The sequence below is a fragment of the Gossypium hirsutum genome, chromosome D11 (genome assembly GCF_007990345.1).
Source record: "Gossypium hirsutum isolate 1008001.06 chromosome D11, Gossypium_hirsutum_v2.1, whole genome shotgun sequence".
NCBI lineage: Eukaryota > Viridiplantae > Streptophyta > Magnoliopsida > Malvales > Malvaceae > Gossypium > Gossypium hirsutum.
The window spans coordinates 34,552,169-34,573,510 of NC_053447.1; the positions used below are offsets into that span (position 1 = coordinate 34,552,169).

Here is a 21,342-nt window from a genome sequence, read left to right on the forward strand (position 1 = left end):
ATTCGTGACAATCAGGAAAATGGCGATTGTATTTGTTCTTGATGGGGATATTCTATACAAAAGAGGAAAAGATCAAATGCTCTTGAGATGCGTGGACGTTGTTGAAGCCAGAAGAATACTTGAAGATGTCCGTGAAGGAATTTGTGGAACGCATGCCAATTGTTTCACTATGGCTAGGAAAATTATGAGACTTGGTTATTATTGGCTGACGCTGGAAAGGGATTGCATTAGTTACTCACGAAAGTGTTACAAGTGTCAAATTTACGGCAATAAAATTCATGCAGCTCCTTCGCCCCTTCATGTCATGACTTTTTGGCCTTTTTCTATGTGGGGAGTTTCCCTGAAGGCTTCTAATGGACACTAATTCATCTTTGTGGTTATAGATTACTTCACAAAATTTGTAGAAGCTGCTTGGTTTGCTAATATGACGAAGACTGTAGTCTGCAGGTTCCTAAAAAAAGAGATCATATGTCGATATAGTTTGCTTGGGAGAATCATTTTAGATAATGCTTTGAATTTGAACAACAAGATGATGAAATAAATGTGTGAGAAATTTCAGATAAAGAATCATAATTCCTCACCCTATCGCCCGAAAATGAACGGAGCAGTAGAAGCGACTAACAAAAACATTAAGAGGATTATTTGAAAGATGACTGAGACATATAAAGATTGGCACAAGAAGCTACCATTCGCTTTATACGCATACCGCACCTCTGTACAGACATTTACAGGAGCAACTCCTTTCTTCTTGGTCTACGGGATAGAAGCTGTTCTGCCCATCGAAGTGGAGATCCCATCCCTACGCGTCTTGATGAAGTCAAAACTAGAAGAATCAGAATGGATTCGAGCTCGATATGATCAGCTAAACCTTATCGAAGGGAAATGCTTGAAGGCAATTTGTCATGGGCAAATGTACAAGAAGAGAATGATCACGACCCACGACAAAAATGTGCGGCCAAGAGAATTCTGCGAAGGGGAGCTCGTACTAAGAAAAAATCCTCGCAATATAAAAAGACTTTTGTGGAAAATGGTCACCAAATTAGGAAGGGCCGTATGTTGTAAAAAAGGCCTTCTCGGGAGGGGCTCTGATTCTCACTGATATGGTTGGGAAAGAATTACCTAATCCAGTAAATTCAGATGCTGTGAAGAAATATTATGCCTAAAAAAATGAAAACTCGAAAAGTGCAACTTGATTAACAAAATGGATTAGGATGAAAACCCGAAAAGGGCATCCTAATGAAACAGATTCAGACTTAAGGAGCAAGACGACTTGAATGGTGAAGTTAAAATATTTGAAGAATTCTCTGAAGCTCGAAATCTTCTACACAGGAAGGCATGCTCGAAAAGATCCTTGATGAAGAAACATGGAGAAGTTCATGTGTTGGATATTTAGAGCATTCGTGGTCATTAAATTCATTTCTTTTCTTTGTGACATTTTATTTATTGAACTATTCCTTGTCAATTTTCTTTGTCTCTTGCTTTTGAAATAAAGTATGAATGTAAGGTATTTCTTTCGTACCTACTTTGCCATTTTCTAGCAGCTCATGTTTGATTCATTTAAATAATAAATAGTAAGATGACATACTCTAAACAAAAGGAATGTTGAGCATTATCCGGATGAGAATTTGATAAGTAAAACGATTTTGAAACAAGGACAAAGTTCAATAACGGGTAGGAGGGTGATATACGAAAATGTGGGTTACCCACAAAACTTGAGGATGAATACAAAACCTGAAAGAAAAGTCAAGGATTGAGGCAATGAATGTAGGCCCTCACGAAAAAGGAGGGCACGTGACAAACAGCTTAGGGTGCATAGCACGATCAAGTAGGCATAAAAGCATCTAGGAAAAACACGTTCATATTATAATAACATCATACATGACATATACAAGTATTTTAGTAGAGCAAGAGATTTTGGTGGCAGCTGCATTGGATCGATGCAAAAGAAGGCTTTCGATTTTCACCTGATAATCTTTTTGAAATTCTAATTTTCTCAAAATTATTTCTTTTTTTCAATTTATGTTTTTCAAAAATCAACTCATAATCCGAGAGGTGAGTTGAGCCTCGGGTTGCACGCTAAGTTATTTTCACTTTTTGTTTTTTCAAAGATCAACTCATAATCCAAGAGGTGAGTTGAGCCTCGGGTCACACGCCGAGGTATTTTTCAATTTCTATTTTTCAAAAATCAACTGATAATCCAAGAGGTGAGTTGAGCCTTAGGTCACACGTCGAGGTATTTTTCAATTTCTATTTTTTTTTAAATCAACTCATAATCCGAGAGGTGAGTTGAGCCTCGGGTCGCACGCTGAGGTATTTTTAATTTTTGTTTTTCAAAAATCAACTCATAATTCGAGAAGTGATTTGAGCCTCGGGTTATACACTGAGGTATTTTCAATTTCTATTTTTAAAAAATCAACTGATAATCCGAGAGGTGAGTTGAGCCTTGGATCTCACGCTGGGGTATTTTCAATTTCTGTTTTTCAAAGATCAACTCATAATCCGAGAGGTGAGTTGAGCTTCAGATCACGCGCCGAGCTATTTTCGATTTCTATTTTTCAAAAAAATAAAAATAAGAAAATTTGGATACTCGAACAAAATTCAGTGCTTTTAAGTCATTACTCTATCCCTGTTTTGTCCGGTTCGTGTTTTAATCACTGAATTTTGTCTGGTTCGTGTTTTGTGTTTTAACTTTTTTCCAAATTGCGAGTTCGGGCTGATCTCGTATGGGCCCAATCATTGGATCCATTGGGATTGGATAATTGGGCTTGTTTGGGCTTTAGCCCATTAGTGTTTTATTTTTGTTTTTATATTTTATTTTATTAATTTTAAATAATAAAAATTTTAAAAATAAAAAAATATAAATTATATTTTGACCCCAACTTTTTAAAATTACATTTGACCACTAAAATTACATTTTGACCCCTAAACTTTCCTAAAATTGCATTTAACCTTATATTTTCTTAAATTACACTTTAGCCTCAAAAGTTTTACACCCTTTTCAATTTGATCCTTTTGGCACAAAGGCGCGATTTGCACATCTGCCCCCCAAATTTTCGGCGACCGGCGTGGGTGGTGGCCCCCCTCCTCAACCACTACTTGCAAAACCAAACAAAATCAACAATAAAAGGGTTTTTTTCGCCAAAAATTTGGAGGAATGAAGGGCAAGAGTAAAAAAAAAAACCAATAAAAAGGAGAAAAAAATAGCAAATGAAGCCAAATCAGCAAAGAAAAATACGGTCGTGCCCCATCACCGCTGTGGCCACCGTCGTTCCTCGCCTTTCCTCCTCCACCGTTGCCTCCCCCTAAAAAATAGACAAAACAAGAAATAAAAAGGAGAGAAGAGTAGGAAGAAGGCGAAAGGAAGAAAAAAAGAGAAGAGAAGAGAAAAGAAAGAGGAGCACCGATTTTGGCCGTCACACCGCCGGACAGAGGAAGCGTTGGATGCGACGCGAGTTAAGGCTAGGGTTTTAAGAAGAAGAGGGAAAGAAAAGAAGAAAGAGGAAAAAAGGAAAAATAAGAAAAAAGAAAGAAAAAAGAAAAATAAAAAATAAAAAATATATAAAGTATCAGTCGGATCCAAACCGACCCGACCCAACCACCAACCTGACCCGACTCGACTGCTTATCCAGTAGGCCTGTCCATTCCAGCAAGCCCATCCCAGCAGCCCAGCAGCCAATCTTGACTCAATTTGCACAGCCCAAAAGAAAAATGAAAAAGGGAAGAAGCCCAACAAACAGCAGGCCAGCACTTGACCAAGCAGCATAGCAGGCCAACACCCAACCCAGCAGCACAGCAGGCCAGTCCAACAACCTAAGCCCAACGGCAGGCAGCCCAAAAAAAGGGAATAAAAGAGCCCAATTCGTTTAACCCGTTCGATGAAGCCCGTAATTTTGGGCTTTTCGGTAATTTCTTTTTACCTACTTTTAATTTAATCCATGTATTCCAATGACATCTCGTTTTTAATATTATTGGTATTTTTTAAAGCATTTTTCTTTTTTTAAAATTTTAAAAGTATTTTATTTATAATTTTTAATCTAAATAATTTTAATACATAAGGCAATGAATTGATTTGACATTCAGCCGTTGATTTCATTGCTATGTTTGGTGAATATCATTGGTTCGTGTTAAATACGAGACGCCTTTCTAAAATTGATAAATTCAAAAAAAAAATTCTCGCATTTTAAAAATAAAATTTCTATTTTTGTAATTTTTCAATAGTTATCAAATCATTTTTAAAAAGTATATATGTAATATAATAATATGTAATTTATCAAAATTCTTGTGTTTCAATCGAATCACGATTAAATATTAAATTAAACTTGTATTTTTGAAAATAAAGACAATGCATGTTTAACAAGATACCAATTTTTGGGCGTTGCGAGGGTGCTAATGCCTTCCTCGTGCGTAACTGACTTCTGAACCTTAATTTTCTCTGGATTTTGACGTAGACCCAAAGTCAACTCTTTGTAAAGAAATTTTAAAAATAATTTTTCTTTAAAAAAAATTGAATAAGTATCTGATCACACCTAGAAAAAGGATCGGTGGTAACTCCTTTTTTTTTTAAAAATTGAGACTCTGTTTTCAAATTTTCAATAATCGCCTCGAATAGCACCTGTGCAAAATTTTAGTTCGCTACAGCAAAGGTGTGATCGGTGGCGACTCCTCTTTTTTTTTAAAAAAAATTGAGATTGCTTTCAAATTTTCAATAATTGCCTCGAATAGTGCTTGTGCAAAATTTTAGGTCGCTACATTGTGTTATAATGGATATCCTTTAGTTTTAGAAAGTATTCAGATGCTAGTTGGATTAGAAGTTTGGAAGATCATGTATATACTAGTGGATGAATCTTCATTCTTGATGGAGGAGTCATTTCTTAGGCTTCCAAGAAACAAAAACATATTACTGATCCCACCACGGCAGCAGAATTTATTGCATTAGCCGCTGCATCTAAAGAAGCAGAATGGTTAAGAAATTTTCTTTATGATGTACCTTTATGGCCTAAGCCAATTTCACCTATTTCTATCTGTTGTGATAGTGAGACTACTCTAGCAAAGGAATATAGCCAATTATATAATGGAAAGTCTAGACACATTGGATTAACACATAGCTATGTCTGACAATTAATCTATGATAGAGTGATCACTATTAATTATGTGAGGTCAATTGAAAATTTAGTGGATCCTTTGATAAAAAATCTCGCTAGAGATGCAGTCAAAAAGACCTCAAAAGGGATGAGACTCAAGCCCATTAATTAGAGTCAGTAATAAGCTTCTTAAAATACTAATCCTCTCAAATTTATTTTACTTTTAAATTGTCATTCTAATTGTTCAATAATAATTTTGATGTTTTTATTGTTATTTGCATTTTACTAATTTATAATTCTAATAATTGTTAATAACATTATCTAATTTAAAATTTGTGGACTAAACAGAAATTAATTAAATTTTTTGGATTTAAAGCAAATGTAAAAACTAAAAGAAAAATTATTAAAAAATTATTTTTAAGATTTCCAAATAAATTAGAATCAAATGAAAATGAAATTACATATTTTTTCAAAGATTTTGAAAAGTTTCCTTGAATTTTTTTTAGATTTTGCATTTTATTTTAATAAAATAAAGAGATAATATATTTTTATCAAGTGCTTATTACATTTGCATTTTGCTATCAAGTTCATATGATTAAGTTGAAATCACATATATTGCTAAATAGAAAAGTACAATACATAGGTATCCTTTAGAAATCTTGCCTTGAATATCTTACACTATCCTTTTATTTTTCCTATCAGCTATAGTTTGAGGCTAGCGTGACTTTGTGAGGAAAGGAGGGAAAGTTGGGTCAACAGGCTTAACTTTCTTTGTTTTGGTTTTTTTTTGTGAATAATAATAAAAAAATACAGACTCAAATGACTAAACTTTTAAAGGAGGATCCTCAAACAATCTTAAACCTAACCTTCTATCTTGAACCTTCTTGACTAGACTATCCACGATAGTGTTCTCCTCTCGGGGAATATGTTGAATTATCCGTTGCTTTACCTTTGTCAGGATCTATTTAATTCTTCTAAGTAGAGTTGAGTTTGAAATTCTAAAGGCTCCCTCCTGAATAGCAAAAGCAGCCTCGAGACTATCTGTTTGAATTAAGATCCTTTTAAGTCCTCTGTCTAAGATAAACTTTAACCCATCCAAGATGCCCCAAAGCTCAGCCTCCATCACTGTACAATTGCCCAAATATCAACTAAACCCAATGATCCATCTACCATTTTGGTCACACACTAACCCTCATGCTGCAGCAAATTTCTCATCCTGCCTCACTGAATCATCTGTATTTAAGCACACCCAACTTCGATCCATGATGGAACTATCTAACGATATTTGGATTTTGTAAGCTGAAAACTTGAAAGCGGAGATATATTGTCTTGCCCAACTAAGGGAAACTTTAAGGACTTCGTCGATGCTCTATGAAATACCTTGAAAAGTAAATAGGTTATAGTTCTTCTAAATCTGCCAAGAGACGATCCCGAAAAGGCACGACCAATCAACCCCAACCAAAGAAAGTGGGTGAAGAATCTAAAGGTTCCCCGTTAACCATTCTTGAAGAGTTCTAGTGTAGAAGCTAGAGAGTGCTCTATTTGGGACGATTTTATCCCAAATTCTTTTAGCAGCAGGACAATCTTTGAGAACGTGTAGGACATCTTCAGACTCATTGGTTTTGGTTTTTCAACTAGGGATGAATTGTAAGGGAAGAAGGATAGGGAAAAAAAGAGAGAAGATAAGAATATTTTTGTATGTTTATTACCTTTAAATGTTTAAAAGATTACTATAGGTTTATTATTATAAATTAATATCACTTTTAATAATTCAATTTATGTATAATTTTATATATTTCTATAATGTGTTTATGTTATTTTAATTTTTATTGTATTTTAATTATTGTTAATTTGTTGTGTTTGTGTTATATATTAATTCATTTAAAATTTTTTTATAGTTTGTTGTCATGGTTGAATTTAGAAAAAAAAAATCATGATCATGTTTGTGATCCATAATGACTAATATTTTAAATTATGTAAATAAGTTTTATAATGATTCAATTTAGAGAAAAAAAATTACTATTTTATTTTTAAGTTGTGTATCTAAAAAGGTTTTTACTAAAATTGACACATTGATTGATTTAGGATTCATGTTTTACTTACAAGGAAAGAAGTTAGAAAATAAAACCATCTAAATAATGTAATTCAAATATTTAAGATTTATATATGGTATCTTATAATTTTACATTTTAAATGATATATTTTTTTCGTTACCATTTAAGTAATATATTTAAATAAGTTAGTTCATATAATCACTCGCAGATTTTATTCATGTTATGCAAAGAGACCAAATGGTTATATATTTCTTTCATTTTAATGATATTTTGTGTTGTGTTGAATTTTAATTCTAATTTTTTTTTGTTTATATATGATTTAATATTAATCCATAATTTAATTACCACAAAAATTTTAATTTATTTGTAATTACTTCTTTAAGCTCAAGGGTAACCTAGCTAGAAAATCTAGTATTTTATGACAATAGATAATTATAATTACAATGGAGGAAAGATTTATTTATATCGGTGTAAGAGTCAAATGATTTATATTCTTTTATACTTTTTTATATGATTTGTCTTTTTAATTATTCAACCATCAAATTTCATACATAATTTATATAAATCATACCAATTAAATTAAAAAAATTCGATACAAGTGAGAGATACACTTTTTTTTAGCAAATGCACCTATTTTTAGATGAGGGCAAATTTCAGTTTAAATTGAAAATAATTGATGGAATTGAAAATTGTCATTGATTCGTCATCAATTATGAAAAGAATTGAAATTCGAATTAATTAATTTGGTTAAGTTAAATTAACTAACTAATTAATCGAAATTATTACTAATGAAAATTAAGTATATTTATTTCTCATATACAATTACTCATTAATTTTAGAAAATGTTTCACAATAGTTCTTTTAAATAGGAGTGTTTGATTAATTTGTTGCTGTTGAATTATAACATCTTTGATAGTTAAAATAGGATGACAGAAATTGAGGCACAAACCAGATCACTTTCAAGTGTGCGACCCATTTGAATTAGATTACTTAATCCTATGATGTCACCTAACTGAACATCCAATCAAACCACATCAATTTGTATTTCGGTAAAATAAATTGAAAATTATGAGTCGAATTATTGTACCAAGTGTGTATTACTCAAAACATAGAACAATGAGCTTTTCTCAAAATGATGCCAAAACCAATACAATGAGACAATTCTATTTATCTCGAAACTGGAGAAAATATGAAGACAAGATGAAAAAGTTTAAACTATAGTTTTGAATTTCACAATTCAAACACCGTATTGTTTTTCCAGCTTTAGCTAGAATGAAATTTAATTGCTCATGATAAATAATGTCATAAAGGAAATCAAATAAATAAAATTGAACTAAAAAATAGTGGAAAAACCTCCTGTGTTGGCCTGATGGTCAGGGTATTCATCGCCCCATATGTGCTTTGGGTTCTAGTCGCATTAATGTTAGAGCTTTGCCCTCCTCTTTTAATTCACTACAAAAATAGTGGAATGTTGAATGAAAAAAACTAAACAGATTTTTTTCCTAAGTAAAACCATCCTTTCCCATTCTCTTTTCCTCTGTTTTAGTTAAAAACAAACACCTATTCCTAATAAACTTCATAAAGGAAAAATTACATATTTATCTAAATAAAAATAAAGAGATAAAACTTAATTGTAATTAAACTCTAAAAATATATTAATACAAATAAAAAATAATCCCAAAATTAAAAAGCCTTTGTACTCTAAATTCTTGTGTCTGTGCCCAAATTTGCATTTCTCGATATTTTAGACTTGCATCACACCTAAATAAAAATTAAGTAATAATAATAATAATTAGTAACATCATGCCCAAAATTGTATCAAAATAAAACACATAAATATGTTGATTTGGCACAATATCAAATTCTTCCCTTGTAACACCCCACACTTGACCTGAACGTTATGACCGAATCTTAAGGAGTTAGATTAGATCGTTTGAGAACCCAAAAATTGAACCATGTGGTAAAATAGTGTCTACTTTGACAAATTGTTTTCCAGTTTTAGGGAAAATTCTAGTTAGAATCCTTACTTTATTACAAGAAAATAGTTACGTGACTATCTTGTTTTGCAGCTGAAATATGCCAAGTTATAGGGTTTTGAAATCTGTGGTTTATTTGTAACAAACCATTTTTGCACACATAAATATAATACTACTTAATCCAAATAAGAAGAAAAAAAATCAAGTCACAAACGAAAAGTAACGTCCAAATCAATTTATAGTCCAAAAGTTCGAAAAGTCCAAATTAAACATAAAGTTCATTTGAACCATTTTATTGAAAGAATCCAATTCTGAGTTCCCGCTCGCTGTCCAGCCCTAGGTTTGCTGATTACCTGAGAGGAAACAATCAAATGGTGAGCTAAAAGCTCATTGTCTAACTCCACCCGCACAACAGATCATATGCATATAATTTAACAGATACATATGGAGTTGCAGTTCAATAACAAAATTAGATGCATATTCAGATACAAAATCAAATTCTACCCCCATCCGCTACACACCATATTCGTCCATCCCTACACACGAGTTAGGGTAATAAATACCCATCCAACTCCACACACCTATAAGTGAGCGTATGCCACTTTTCAGAACAATGCAGACAAGCTGTCAGAAACAAATAAGTTTGGTAATGCCACTGGAACAAATATGTGGTCTTAGCCACCAGATAAGGCAAATTATTAAACAGTCAACACTTCCTTCATCTTATCAATGTCCCACGCCAATGCTTATTCAATACTAATCAAATATCAAATACATACATGCTATACATGCTAAACAAATCATATTATAAAATCATGCTTTCAAAAGTCATATAAACAGAGATAGAATATTAGATTTCATAAGTATATAGCATACATAACATATATTGGAGTCTATGAATTGACTAATCTCAAATCACATTTCAAATTTAGCCCAAACTAAATGTTATGAAAATTGGGTCCACACACCTGTATGGCCCACACGACCTGATACACGCCTATTTGACATCGACAGTCCACCACGATTTGACCATAATACAAATATCAATCACTTACCCTTGAGAAAACAACAGCCTAAAAAGGTGCAGAGATCGTCGGAGGGACATCGTACGCGTCACATTCTTCTCCTATTGGAAAACCAAAATGATCAATTCCCAATGTAACAACTGACCTAAAAAGTATACCTTAACGATTCAAGGAAATAGATACACTACTAAAGCAAAATAACTACTACAACTGCCCTAGAATTCAAATTCCACCCAACTACTACAACATGTGCAGCACACTTATGGAGAAGCACAAATTATTTCTGTTTGCACACGCAAGGATTCGAATACAAGATCATAGGGTAAGCTAAAACCTTACCACTGAACCAACAAGCTCATTCTATCATCAATTGAGCAAAAATAATATAAAAACCTAATATCCAAAGTAAGGGGGTTGGGCAAAAATTAACAAAATTTAAAGGAAAAAGGATTCAAACCCAGAACTTCTCACACATTACTCACAACACGTAACCACTAAACCAAATAATTCACTTTGACAAATTTTTAACAATTCAAAAACTAAAATTTTGAGGCGCTACAACTCTCCCCCTAAAAGAAATTTTGGCCTCAAAATTTACTTGACTCAAATAGATGTGGGTATTACTATCAAATCGAGTCCTCTGGCTCCCATGTGGCTTCCTTTGTGCCATAATTCTACCACAGAACCTTAACTAACGAAATAGTCTTTTTTCTCAAGACCTTAACCTCTCGTTCTAGAATGTGTATCAATTCTTCCTCGGAAGTCAAATCCATGCTTACCTCAATCTTCTCAACAAGCACAATGTGAAGTGGTTCAAACTGATACCGTCTTCACATAGAAACATGGAAAACATTGTTTATACGGTCCAACTCCAAATGTAACTCTAATTGATAGGCGACCAACCCCACTTGTTTCAAAATCCGATAAGGCCCAATAAACTTAGGGCTTAACTTGCCCTTATGACCAAATCTAAGGACCTTTCTCCACAAAGATACCTTAAGGAAAACCAATCCCCCACAAAAAAAACTCTATATCTTTTCTCTTCAGATCCACATAAGACTTTTGTCTGTTAGAAGTTGCCTTAAGATAATCTCGAATCAATCTGACCTTATCCTCTGCCTCAAAAACCAAATTTGGACCCATAATCTTCTTCTCACCCAACTCGATCGAGCACAATGGAGTGTGACACCTTACCACCCGAACTAGCAGGATCATTTTAATATGAGTTTACCGAAAATATAATATAAGCCCACTTAAAAGGGATAAGGCTAGGACCAAAAATAACAGAATTTTTCCAAAAGTGAGACTTGAACCCAAGACCTCAAACACATATCCAAAAAGCATAACCACTGAAGAAAATACATATTTATGATAGAATTCACAGAAACAAAGTTAAATTAGTCAGGGCGTTACATATATGTTACTTATTGAGATTGTCTCACAACAACTCATTTGTAGTACATATTATGATGGATGTTGAGTTGACGGTTATACACTGAATATTGTTCTAATTAAGTACATGTGAAACGATTATTAGTATGTAAATAGCGTTACCAGTGCAATCTATTTATAGGGAGAGATAAGAGAATTCTGTTTGAATCAGTAGAACACAAAAAATACTTATTTAATAGAAAAACTAGTATTCTAGTTTAACTAGAAGGGGGTAGCACTCCCTATTTAAATACACTAGGGATATCACCCCTCATATTACATATGATGGGTGTTTGGGTCTCTCCTGTATTGGGTTCAATTATATGTGCTTCCTAGAATATTAACCCAACACTTTGTAATTTAATCAAACCCAATACATGTTTTTCTATTTTTCAAAATAAATATTATTAATTAATTAATTTAATTTGATAAATCAATTTTCCAGTTAAATAATTTTCTCAACCTAGTTCTAATTCCATTAAAGTCATGACAACTTTACCGAAACAGAATCTAAGAGGAAATATATTTGATTTTCGTATTCCATAGATTCACAATGACTAATTAATTTAAAATCATTTTCAAACTTCAATTATTTAATTAAATAATAATTCGAAACGCTTTAATTAATTCTCAAGTCATTTCTATACTCAGTGAGAAAACACATTCATTTGTGAATGTGATCAATTTCTCTAAGTTCATAATTTCCATCCATTTTTGTTCATTTTATTCTACATGCAATTCATTTCTGGTTTCAATACGCTAGTGGAGGGACCGATTGGACATATAAAATTAGGGCTCAAAAGGTTTATAATTAAGTTCTAACTTTTTACCTATTAATTATAAGTTCATTTAGTCATGAAGTCATTCAATTATATTATCGTGACTAAGCTCTCCCTAATCACATATCATTACAAAAGCTACTCAATCAATGCTCATCCAATTACCTTATCATAAGTGTGTTACTCTCATAGGACATCCTTAATCTCTTTGTGATAAATTTGTTATCCCAATATAATCCTATTTCATGTCATGGTAACCATTACATCTTTCTTCATGAAAAGTTAATTACTATCAAATATTAATTAAGTCATTTATCACAAAGACAGACGACCTGTGGCCACATTTACTTTTCATTTATCATGTAATTTCAATGAGAGGATATCATTTACCTATTAATTGGTCTATGAATTCCCCTATTGTGTATGACGCTACATACTGCAGAAGTCATATACCCAATGCACCAGTTTTCGGTTCCTTATCTATTTGAACTCTATCTTTTACTTAAATCAAAGTATATGACTTACACTTACATAGTCATCATCCATTTAGGATTAAGATATGTCACACTATGAACATCACAAGTGAATAAATTCATAAATGAATTTATAATCTATTCTACTTGGGTCTTGTCTGATGTATTGTCAGTCCAGTCAATCACATTTGTCTCTATCTTTTAGGAGTCATCTGCTTTGATGTTCGAGACAAAACATCTCCCTAATTAGACTTGATAGACAAAATGTTAGTTTCTCAATCAGTTCACTCCTTTTAAACTAAGGACATTTTTAGGTTCATCTACCAATACAAGTTGTATTTTTGTATCATGATCTGACCTCATAATATCGCTTAGTATTAATTAAACATTAGATAATCATTGCGCCAACGTTTGCTTTCATTTTTCTTTGTATACAAAAAATATTGAGGACAATATACAAAATGTATTAATACAAATAATGGATTTTTATTAAACCAATTTGTTCTAAAAATATAAGTGTACATAGACGAAAATACTACACTTAGGGAACCAGATCATATAGAAGATTCAATAGACCATTGAGTCATTGGTTCTGTAGTCACTAACCATGTGTGTCTTTCTTTACAAAGGTTCAAGAAAGCAAAAGATCTTAAAGATAATTGCACCAAATCAAAGTTTAGTATCAAATTACACATTGAAACAAAATTAATGTATAAATTTAATATTTATCCCTAAATTTATCTATAAATCTTAAACATTAGACTCTAAAATCTTAATATTAATTTAATATTTTCTATAAAATTCTAAAAACCTAAATTCTAGATCCCAAAATTTTAGACTCAAAACTAAATTTAAAATTTTAATATGTTATATCCTAAACCTTAAATCATAAATTTTTAAAAAATTACCTATCAAAAGATTAAAATTAAAAATTAAGTTTGCTTGTGAATTCCTTCTGTAATCACAGACCATTAGTTTATCTTTTTTCCTTTTTCTAAATTTTATTTTATTTCAAAGTTGTGAATTTGAACATACAGCGTTTTCTTTTAATGAATAAACCAAAAGTATATTTAATTGATGCATTCGAGTGTTATATACTTATATTCATGTTATTTTTAATTTATAATGTGATTTGATTATTTTTCTATATTGTTTTAATAGAATATTTTTAATTTATTTCATCTATACAAAATATAGTGAACATCGTGTATTAATATTGAATTCTCACATATCACAATTGTTTATAGTGGAACTTGAAATTAAATACACTTAAACCTAAAGTTTTAATCTTAATCAACCATGCCAAAACTTCATTAGAGAAAATTTTGCAATTTATGTGTAAATTTTGTGCTATATCTCAATTAATAATATATTTGCGAGAGTTGTTTAACCTAAATCAAAATTTTAGTTTATTTTATGCATATTTATACGAAACTAATTTAACTTTGGGGTTGGATTTTTTAATCACCGGTACTAGTGTCACAGGCACACATCTCACCAATGTTGGTATTTGATTTATCCCAATTACAGTGGCTGCCTTCCATTCTTTTCCTCACAGTACTTACATTTCTTCTTTTAAAGAAGGAGAAGAATGAGAGAATGAAAGGTATTAAGGTTCCTCCAGGCCCTCCAAAGCTCCCTCTCATTGGGAGCTTCCATCTTTTGGGCAAATTTCCTCATCGTTCCCTTGAAAAATTGTCCAAGAAATACGGCTCCATCATGTTATTGCAGCTAGGTAGCGTGCCTACGGTGATTGTTTCGTCAGCTAAAACAGCTGAACAAGTTCTCAAAATTCATGACCTTTATTGTTGCACCCGTCCAACGTCCCCCGGGTTGTTGCACCCGTCCAGCGTCCCCCGGGCCTAACAGGTTCTCCTACAATGGTCTAGACGTGTTGTTTTCGCCATACAGTGATCATTGGTAGGAGATGCATAAAATTTTCATTTTCGAGCTCTTGAGCATGAAGAGGGTACAATATTTTGCATACGCAAGGGAAGCTAAGGTTGATAAATTGATCACTTCTTTATCTCAGGCTTCACCAAAATCGGTCAACCTCAACGAAAAGATATTTGCGCTCGCAGATGGTATCATCGGAACCATTGCTTTCGGTAAGATATACGGAACAGACCAATTATTCCACAATGTTCTTGGTGAAGCCATGAACATGTTGGATAGCTTCTTGGTCGAGGATTTTTTCCCAATGATAGGAAGAATTATAGATGCTTTGACAGGGCTTAGTGGTAGGCTTGAGAAGAGCTTTCACCAGTTTGATGGTTACCTCCAAATGGTGCTTGACCAATATTTGGATCATGCAAGGCCGAAACCAGAGCAAGAGGATCTTGTTGATTTCTTGATAAGATTAATGAAAGATGAAAGCAACATTTTCAGGGTAACAGAGAATTGTGTAAGGGCCATGCTCTTTGTAAGTTTATTAGGTGTCTTCATCTTTGTTTTTCCTTAATTAATCATATTTCAATACAATTCATAATTAATTTCCATCTTATTGTGTATTGTTGTAGGATGCTTTTATGGGCGGCATAGTCACCACTTCTACAACGATTTTAAGGGCAATGTCAGAGTTGAAAAAGAACCCAAGAGTGATGAACAAGGTGCAAGCTGGAATAAGAAACTGCATTGGGAAGAAAGCAAAAGTAGAAGGATAAGATGTTTCGAAATTGAAATACCTCAAAATGGTTGTTAAAGAGACCTTCAGATTATATCCACTAGTCCCTATATTACCTTCTCTAGAGGCTATGCAGGAATTTAAAGTGGGTGAGTTTGATATACTTCCTAAAACAAGAATTTTGGTTAATGTTTGGGCTATTGGCAGAGACCCCAATGGTTAGGAAAACCCCAGTGAGTTTTATCCCGAAAGATTCAAGGGAAGTCGCATCGACTTTAGAAGGTCAGATTTCAATTTGCTACTGTTTGGAGCTGGTCGTCAGATTTGACCTAGATTAGATATGAGAGACACAAATATTGAGTTCTCCTTGGCTAACATACTCTATTGGTTTGATTGGGAGGTGCCTAATGACATGAAGAGAGAAGACATTATTATGGAAGAATAAGGTGGACTTGCTTGTCAAAGGACAGCCCTTTGTCTTGTGCCAATTTCCAACAGCTCTTTAAGTATTCCATAAAATTATGAAAAAGGAAAATGATATGGGATTGGGAAACTAATGTATGGATCAGTGTCTTTTTAATTTGAACAACTGCCTCTGTTATTTCTAAAATAAACCCAATTGAATAAGGTTTACTACATGATTATACGTCTTACTATGATAAACTGTTGGTGTTATGAATAAAGAACAAACAAGTTGATTGAGACTTGAGTAGCAAGGCTCGATTCTTGCTAAAGAAACAACAGATTTTCAAGATAGAAAATTGAAAAGAATAGCAAAGAAAAATGAAGAGTAATGGAACAAAAACAAACTGATTCATTCATTCATACTTTTACAATGGCATAATGCCAATACATAAATCAAGCACTAAGCTTGTCAAAATAGTAAGTGGTCACCGAATCAACACCTACTACCACTAATGCATTGAAACTTGGAAAACAAAGCTTGTAAACATGGACAAAGCTGAGTTTACAGCTCATTCACCATCTAATTACATCAATCATAAACCTAACTTAGTATATTTCCTTAAACTAAAGTTACACAATGAACAAAAAATCAACAGCTGCACTTGATCCAACAGCTTCTGCATGGCTCAGCCTGCATGTCTTGCTTCTTTTATGATCTCGGTGCTACATGCTGACCATACTTCAACACTCCTCCTTAGGTAGCATGTTGCAAACTCCTAATCTCTTTCTCAAATGCTTGAACTTTGTCACACTTAGAGCCTTGGTTAAAATGTCAGCAAGTTGATACTCTAAATTGCAATAAACCAGTTTCACTTCCTGTGCTTGCTCCATTTCTCTAACAACATGGAGTTTAATGCTAAAAGGCTTTGCTCTTCCATGGAATACTACATTCTTTGCAATTGCAACAGCAGGCTGGTTGTCACACAAGATCTCTGTTGCTTCCCTTTGATGCACATTTAAATCAGCCATTATTTTCCTTAGTCGAATGGCTTGGTTTATAGCACTTGTTGCTGCAACATATTTCGCTTCAGCAGTAGATTGAGCAACTATTATTTGCTTCTTCGAGCTCCAAAAAAACATAGCTGAACCAAGATTGAAAGCATACCCTGAGGTGTTTTTCATGTCATCTATCGAACCAGCCCAGTCATTATTAGTATAGCCAATCAACTTCAGGCTTTTAGCTTTGCTATACATCAAGCCACGGCTCAATGTACCATTGACATACCTGAGCACCCTTTTTATAGCTTGAAGGTTTATCTCATTGCTGCAATGCAAGAATCTTGAGAGCAAACTTACAACAAACATAATGCCTGGCCTAGTGGCTGTCAAGTACAATAAACATCCAACTAAGCTCCTATAGGTTGCTTCACAAACCTTTTCAAAATCACTATGGCTCGATAGCTTTTCTCCAACAACAACTGGAGTATTGGTTGCTTTGCTATTTTGCAATGAGAACTTGGTCAGAATCTTGGAGGCAAAAGCTCTCTGACTTAGGAATATCCTATTGTGCATCTGTGTCACTTCCATACCAAGAACGTAGGTCATCCTTCCTAGATCAGACATCTCAAACATTTGCTGCATTTTGGTTTTGAAATTGATCAGCATTGTTTGGTCTCCTCCTATCACTAGCAGGTCATCAACATACAGGGATACAATGAGTTGAGTCTGTGCCCCTTCCTTCTTGACATACAAAGTTGGCTCGCTCTTGTTTCTTTCAAATTTAAAACTGACCAGGTAGCTACCGATCTTGCTATACCAGGCCCTTGGAGCCTATTTCAAGCCATACAAGGCTTTCTTCGCTTATAAACCAAGTGTTCTTTACCAGCTGTTTCAAAGCCCTGAGGTTGTTCAACATAGATTTCCTCTTCAAGAAATCCATTGAGAAAGGTAGACTTCACATCAAGCTGGTGGATTTTCCACTACATTTGTACTACTAAGGTAATCAGCAACCTGATGGTATCGAGCCTGGCCACTGGTGCAAAGGTCTCTAGATAATCTAGACCATACTTCTGGCTAAACCCCTTAACAACCAGCCTTGCTTTCAGCTTATTCAAGCTCCCATCAGCATTGTGCTTGGCTCGATAGACCCATTTCACCCCAATGACCTTTATGTTTGCTGGTCTTTCAATCAGTTCCCAAGTCTGATTCCTTTCAATCATGCTGATTTCAGCAGCCATTGCTTGTTTCCAGCCTAATTGTACTTCAGCCTCTTCAAAGCAGCTTGGTTTTGCTATAACTACATGAGGTCTTTCATAAATCTTAGCCAATGGTCTGGTACCCCTGACTGGTTCATCATCGATGTCCATTTTAGGACCGTTTTGATTTGGCTTAGTCTGATCTGCTACAAGGTCTTCAAAAGCTGCCTGTGGCTCATTCTTTTCCCAATTCCAACATAATTTCTCATCGAACACCACATCTCTGCTCACAGACACTTTGTTTGTTGAAGGATCCAAGATCCTATAGCCTTTTTGACTATGCTATAGCCCACCAGAATACCAGGTTGAGCTCTTTTAGCCAGCTTGTCCCTTTTAACAGTAGGCACATGTGCATAGCAGATGCAACCAAAGACCTTCAGGTGAGCCAATGATGGCTTAAACCCAAACTAGACTTCAAATGGAGTTTTCTGAGCCAAAGCCTTGGTTGGAAGCCTATTTTGAATGTAAACAGCAGTGTTGATTGCCTCAGCCCACAAGGTCTTGGGCAAATTCTTCTCAATCATCAAGCATCTGGCCATATCCATCAAGCTCCTATTTTCTCTCTCACTTACTCTATTCTGTTGAGGAGTATAGGTGTTTGTGAGCTGGTGTTTAATACTTTTTCATCATAAAAGTCTTGGAACTGAGCTGAGGTGTACTCAGTCCCATTATCAAACCTTGGGGTCTTTAACTTGTAACCTGTTTCAGTCTCAACAGTAGCCTTGAACTTCCAAAATATAGAGGCCACCTCTGATTTCTGTTTTAAGAAATAAATCCAGTAAAATCTTGAAAGATCATCAATAAACATAATGAAGTACCTACTTCCATTCAGTGACTCGGTCTTCATAGGGCCACACACATCAGTGTGCATGAGCTACAGCCTTTCTGAGTCTCTCTAAGCCTGATTTGAAGGAAATGGGATCCTGGCTTGCTTACCTAGCTGGCATACTAACCTAGCTGGCATACTTCACAAACCTCCTGTTTCTCAACTGAACTAATGAAGTTTTCAACCAAGTCTTCTCTGGCTAGCTGGTCCATTGATCTGTAGTTGGCATGACCAAGCTTTTGATGCCAAAGCTTGGATTCATCTGTTGTGGCTGTATAGGCAGTATCTGAGCCATTTGTCCAGTCAACAACAAAGCTCTTATCAGCCATAGTGACTGCCATGAGCTTGGATCCACTTGGATCACTGATTTGGCACTCTTTTCCCTTGAACACTACAGAATACCCTTTCTCTAGCAGTTGAGCTACGCTGTGCAGGTTTCTATCAATTTCAGGTACCAACAACACATTCGAGATGAGCTTGTTACTTGTAGGAGTGCATATCAAGACATCTCCTTTACCTTCTGCCTTTATAAAATGGCCATTACCAATCTTAACCTTGGTTTTGCAGCTTCTTTCTAACGACTTTAAAATGGCAGCATCTAGTGTTATGTGGTTTGCGTAACCACTGTCCAAGAGCCAACCATTTGTAAGCTTCTACTGAGCAGCTGAGCATGACACAGTAAAAACTTGTTCTTCACAGTCACTATCTTCTTTTGCCACTCGAGCTTCAGCCTTTGGCTGTTGTGGTTGGTACTTCCTTGGTTTGCCTTTGCTTTTGCAAACCTTTTCAACATGCCCTATCTTTTTACAATGTTGGCACTGAACATCTGGTCTAAACCAGTAATTTGCTTCTGGATGACCAGGTCTTTTGCAATGTCTGTAGGGTTGGTCCCTTCTTCTTGCAGCATCAGACTTTGCTTTGTCTTTCCAAGTCTTTTTGCCTTTGTAGGCAGTGTTGCTCGAGGCAGAATTGGCTTTTGCTTGGAAGGCACCTTTTTGGTGCTCTTCCAGTCTACTAGCTCTTCTTTGCTCCTGAGCATAGAGAGCATTGATCAGCTCTATCAATGTGATGCTGGTCAGGTCCCTTGAGTCTTTGAGGGATGAAATTTTTGCCTCATACCTTTCAGGCAAGGTTGAAATCACCTTCTCCACTATCCTTGCTTCACTGAACTACTCACCAAGGAGCCTTATGTTGTTTACCACAGCAATAATTTTGTCCGAGTACTATTTAATAGTTTCTTCTTCCTTCTTTTTCAAATTCCCGAAGTCCCTTATTAGGTTCAACAACTGTTGCTGCCTTGTTCTCTCTGTCCCTTGAAACTCCTCTTTTAATTTGTCCCAGGCCTATTTTGGTGTCTCACAGGCCATGATCCTTGTAAAGATCACATCTGACACTGAGTTTTGGATGCAAGACATAACCTTGTGCCTCTTGGTCCTTTCATCAGCATGCTGCTTGATCTGAGCCACTATTGGATTGGCTCTTAGTGGCTCTGGTTCAACATCTGAGTTGGCCACCTCCCACAGATCAAATGCCTGCAGGTAGGTCTTCATTTTTACCACCCATATGTGAAAGCCCTCTCCATTGAAGACTGGTGGTGCAGCTGGTGAAAAGCTTTATGAGGCTATCGTTTTAAGTAGTAGGTCCCTTAAGATTAAGGCACTTGATACCAATTGTTGGTGTTATGAACAAAGAACAAACAAGTTGACTGAGACTTGAGCAGCAAGGCTAGATTCTTGCTGCAGAAATAACAGATTTTCAAGACAGAAAATTGAAAAGAAAAAGCAAAGAATAATGAAGAGTATTGGAACAAAAACAAACTGATTGATTCATTCATACTTTTACAATGGCATAATGCCAGTACATAAATCAAGCACTAAGCTTGTCAAAACAGTAAGTGGTCACCTAATCAACACGCACTACCACTAATGCATTGAAACTTGAAAGACAAAGGTTGTAAACATAGACAAAGTTGAGTTTACAGCTCATTCACCATCTAATTACATCAATCATAAACCTAACTTAGTTCAAAATGAACTAGAATACATTTCCTTAAACTAAAGTTACACAATGAACAAAAAATCAACAGCTACACTTAATCCAACAGCTTCTGCATGGCTCGGCCTGCATGTCTTTCTTCTTTTATGATCTTGGTGCTACATGCTGACCATACTTCAACATAAAAGATTAAAGTACACTAAAAATAGTCGGCAATTAAGGAATTTTCACCAGACCAAGCCTTTGGTTGTGCCATTTTCTCCAAGAAACAAACTCTAGGGCCTTGATTCATTATTTTTACACTAATTAATTGCAACCGTAGAATTAGAAGCTGATTCAACAATCAACTGAGACCCACTCAACATCCCAAAGTTGCGGAGTAATTTTATGGCTATTATTAGTAAGCAATGTGAATGAGA

General features: G+C 34.6%; 1 protein-coding gene across 1 annotated transcript; it reads left to right on the forward strand.

Annotated features, from left to right (window-relative positions):
- Nucleotides 1-649: 649 nt before the first annotated feature.
- On the forward strand, nt 650-15,482 carry LOC121223182 (2-methylbutanal oxime monooxygenase). The gene is made up of 4 exons (XM_041104296.1): nt 650-982; nt 14,350-14,601; nt 14,852-15,241; nt 15,339-15,482. The coding sequence occupies exons 1-4, from the start codon at nt 650-652 to the stop codon at nt 15,480-15,482; spliced, it is 1,119 nt and encodes a 372-aa protein (XP_040960230.1).
- The last annotated feature ends 5,860 nt before the right edge of the window (nt 15,483-21,342 follow it).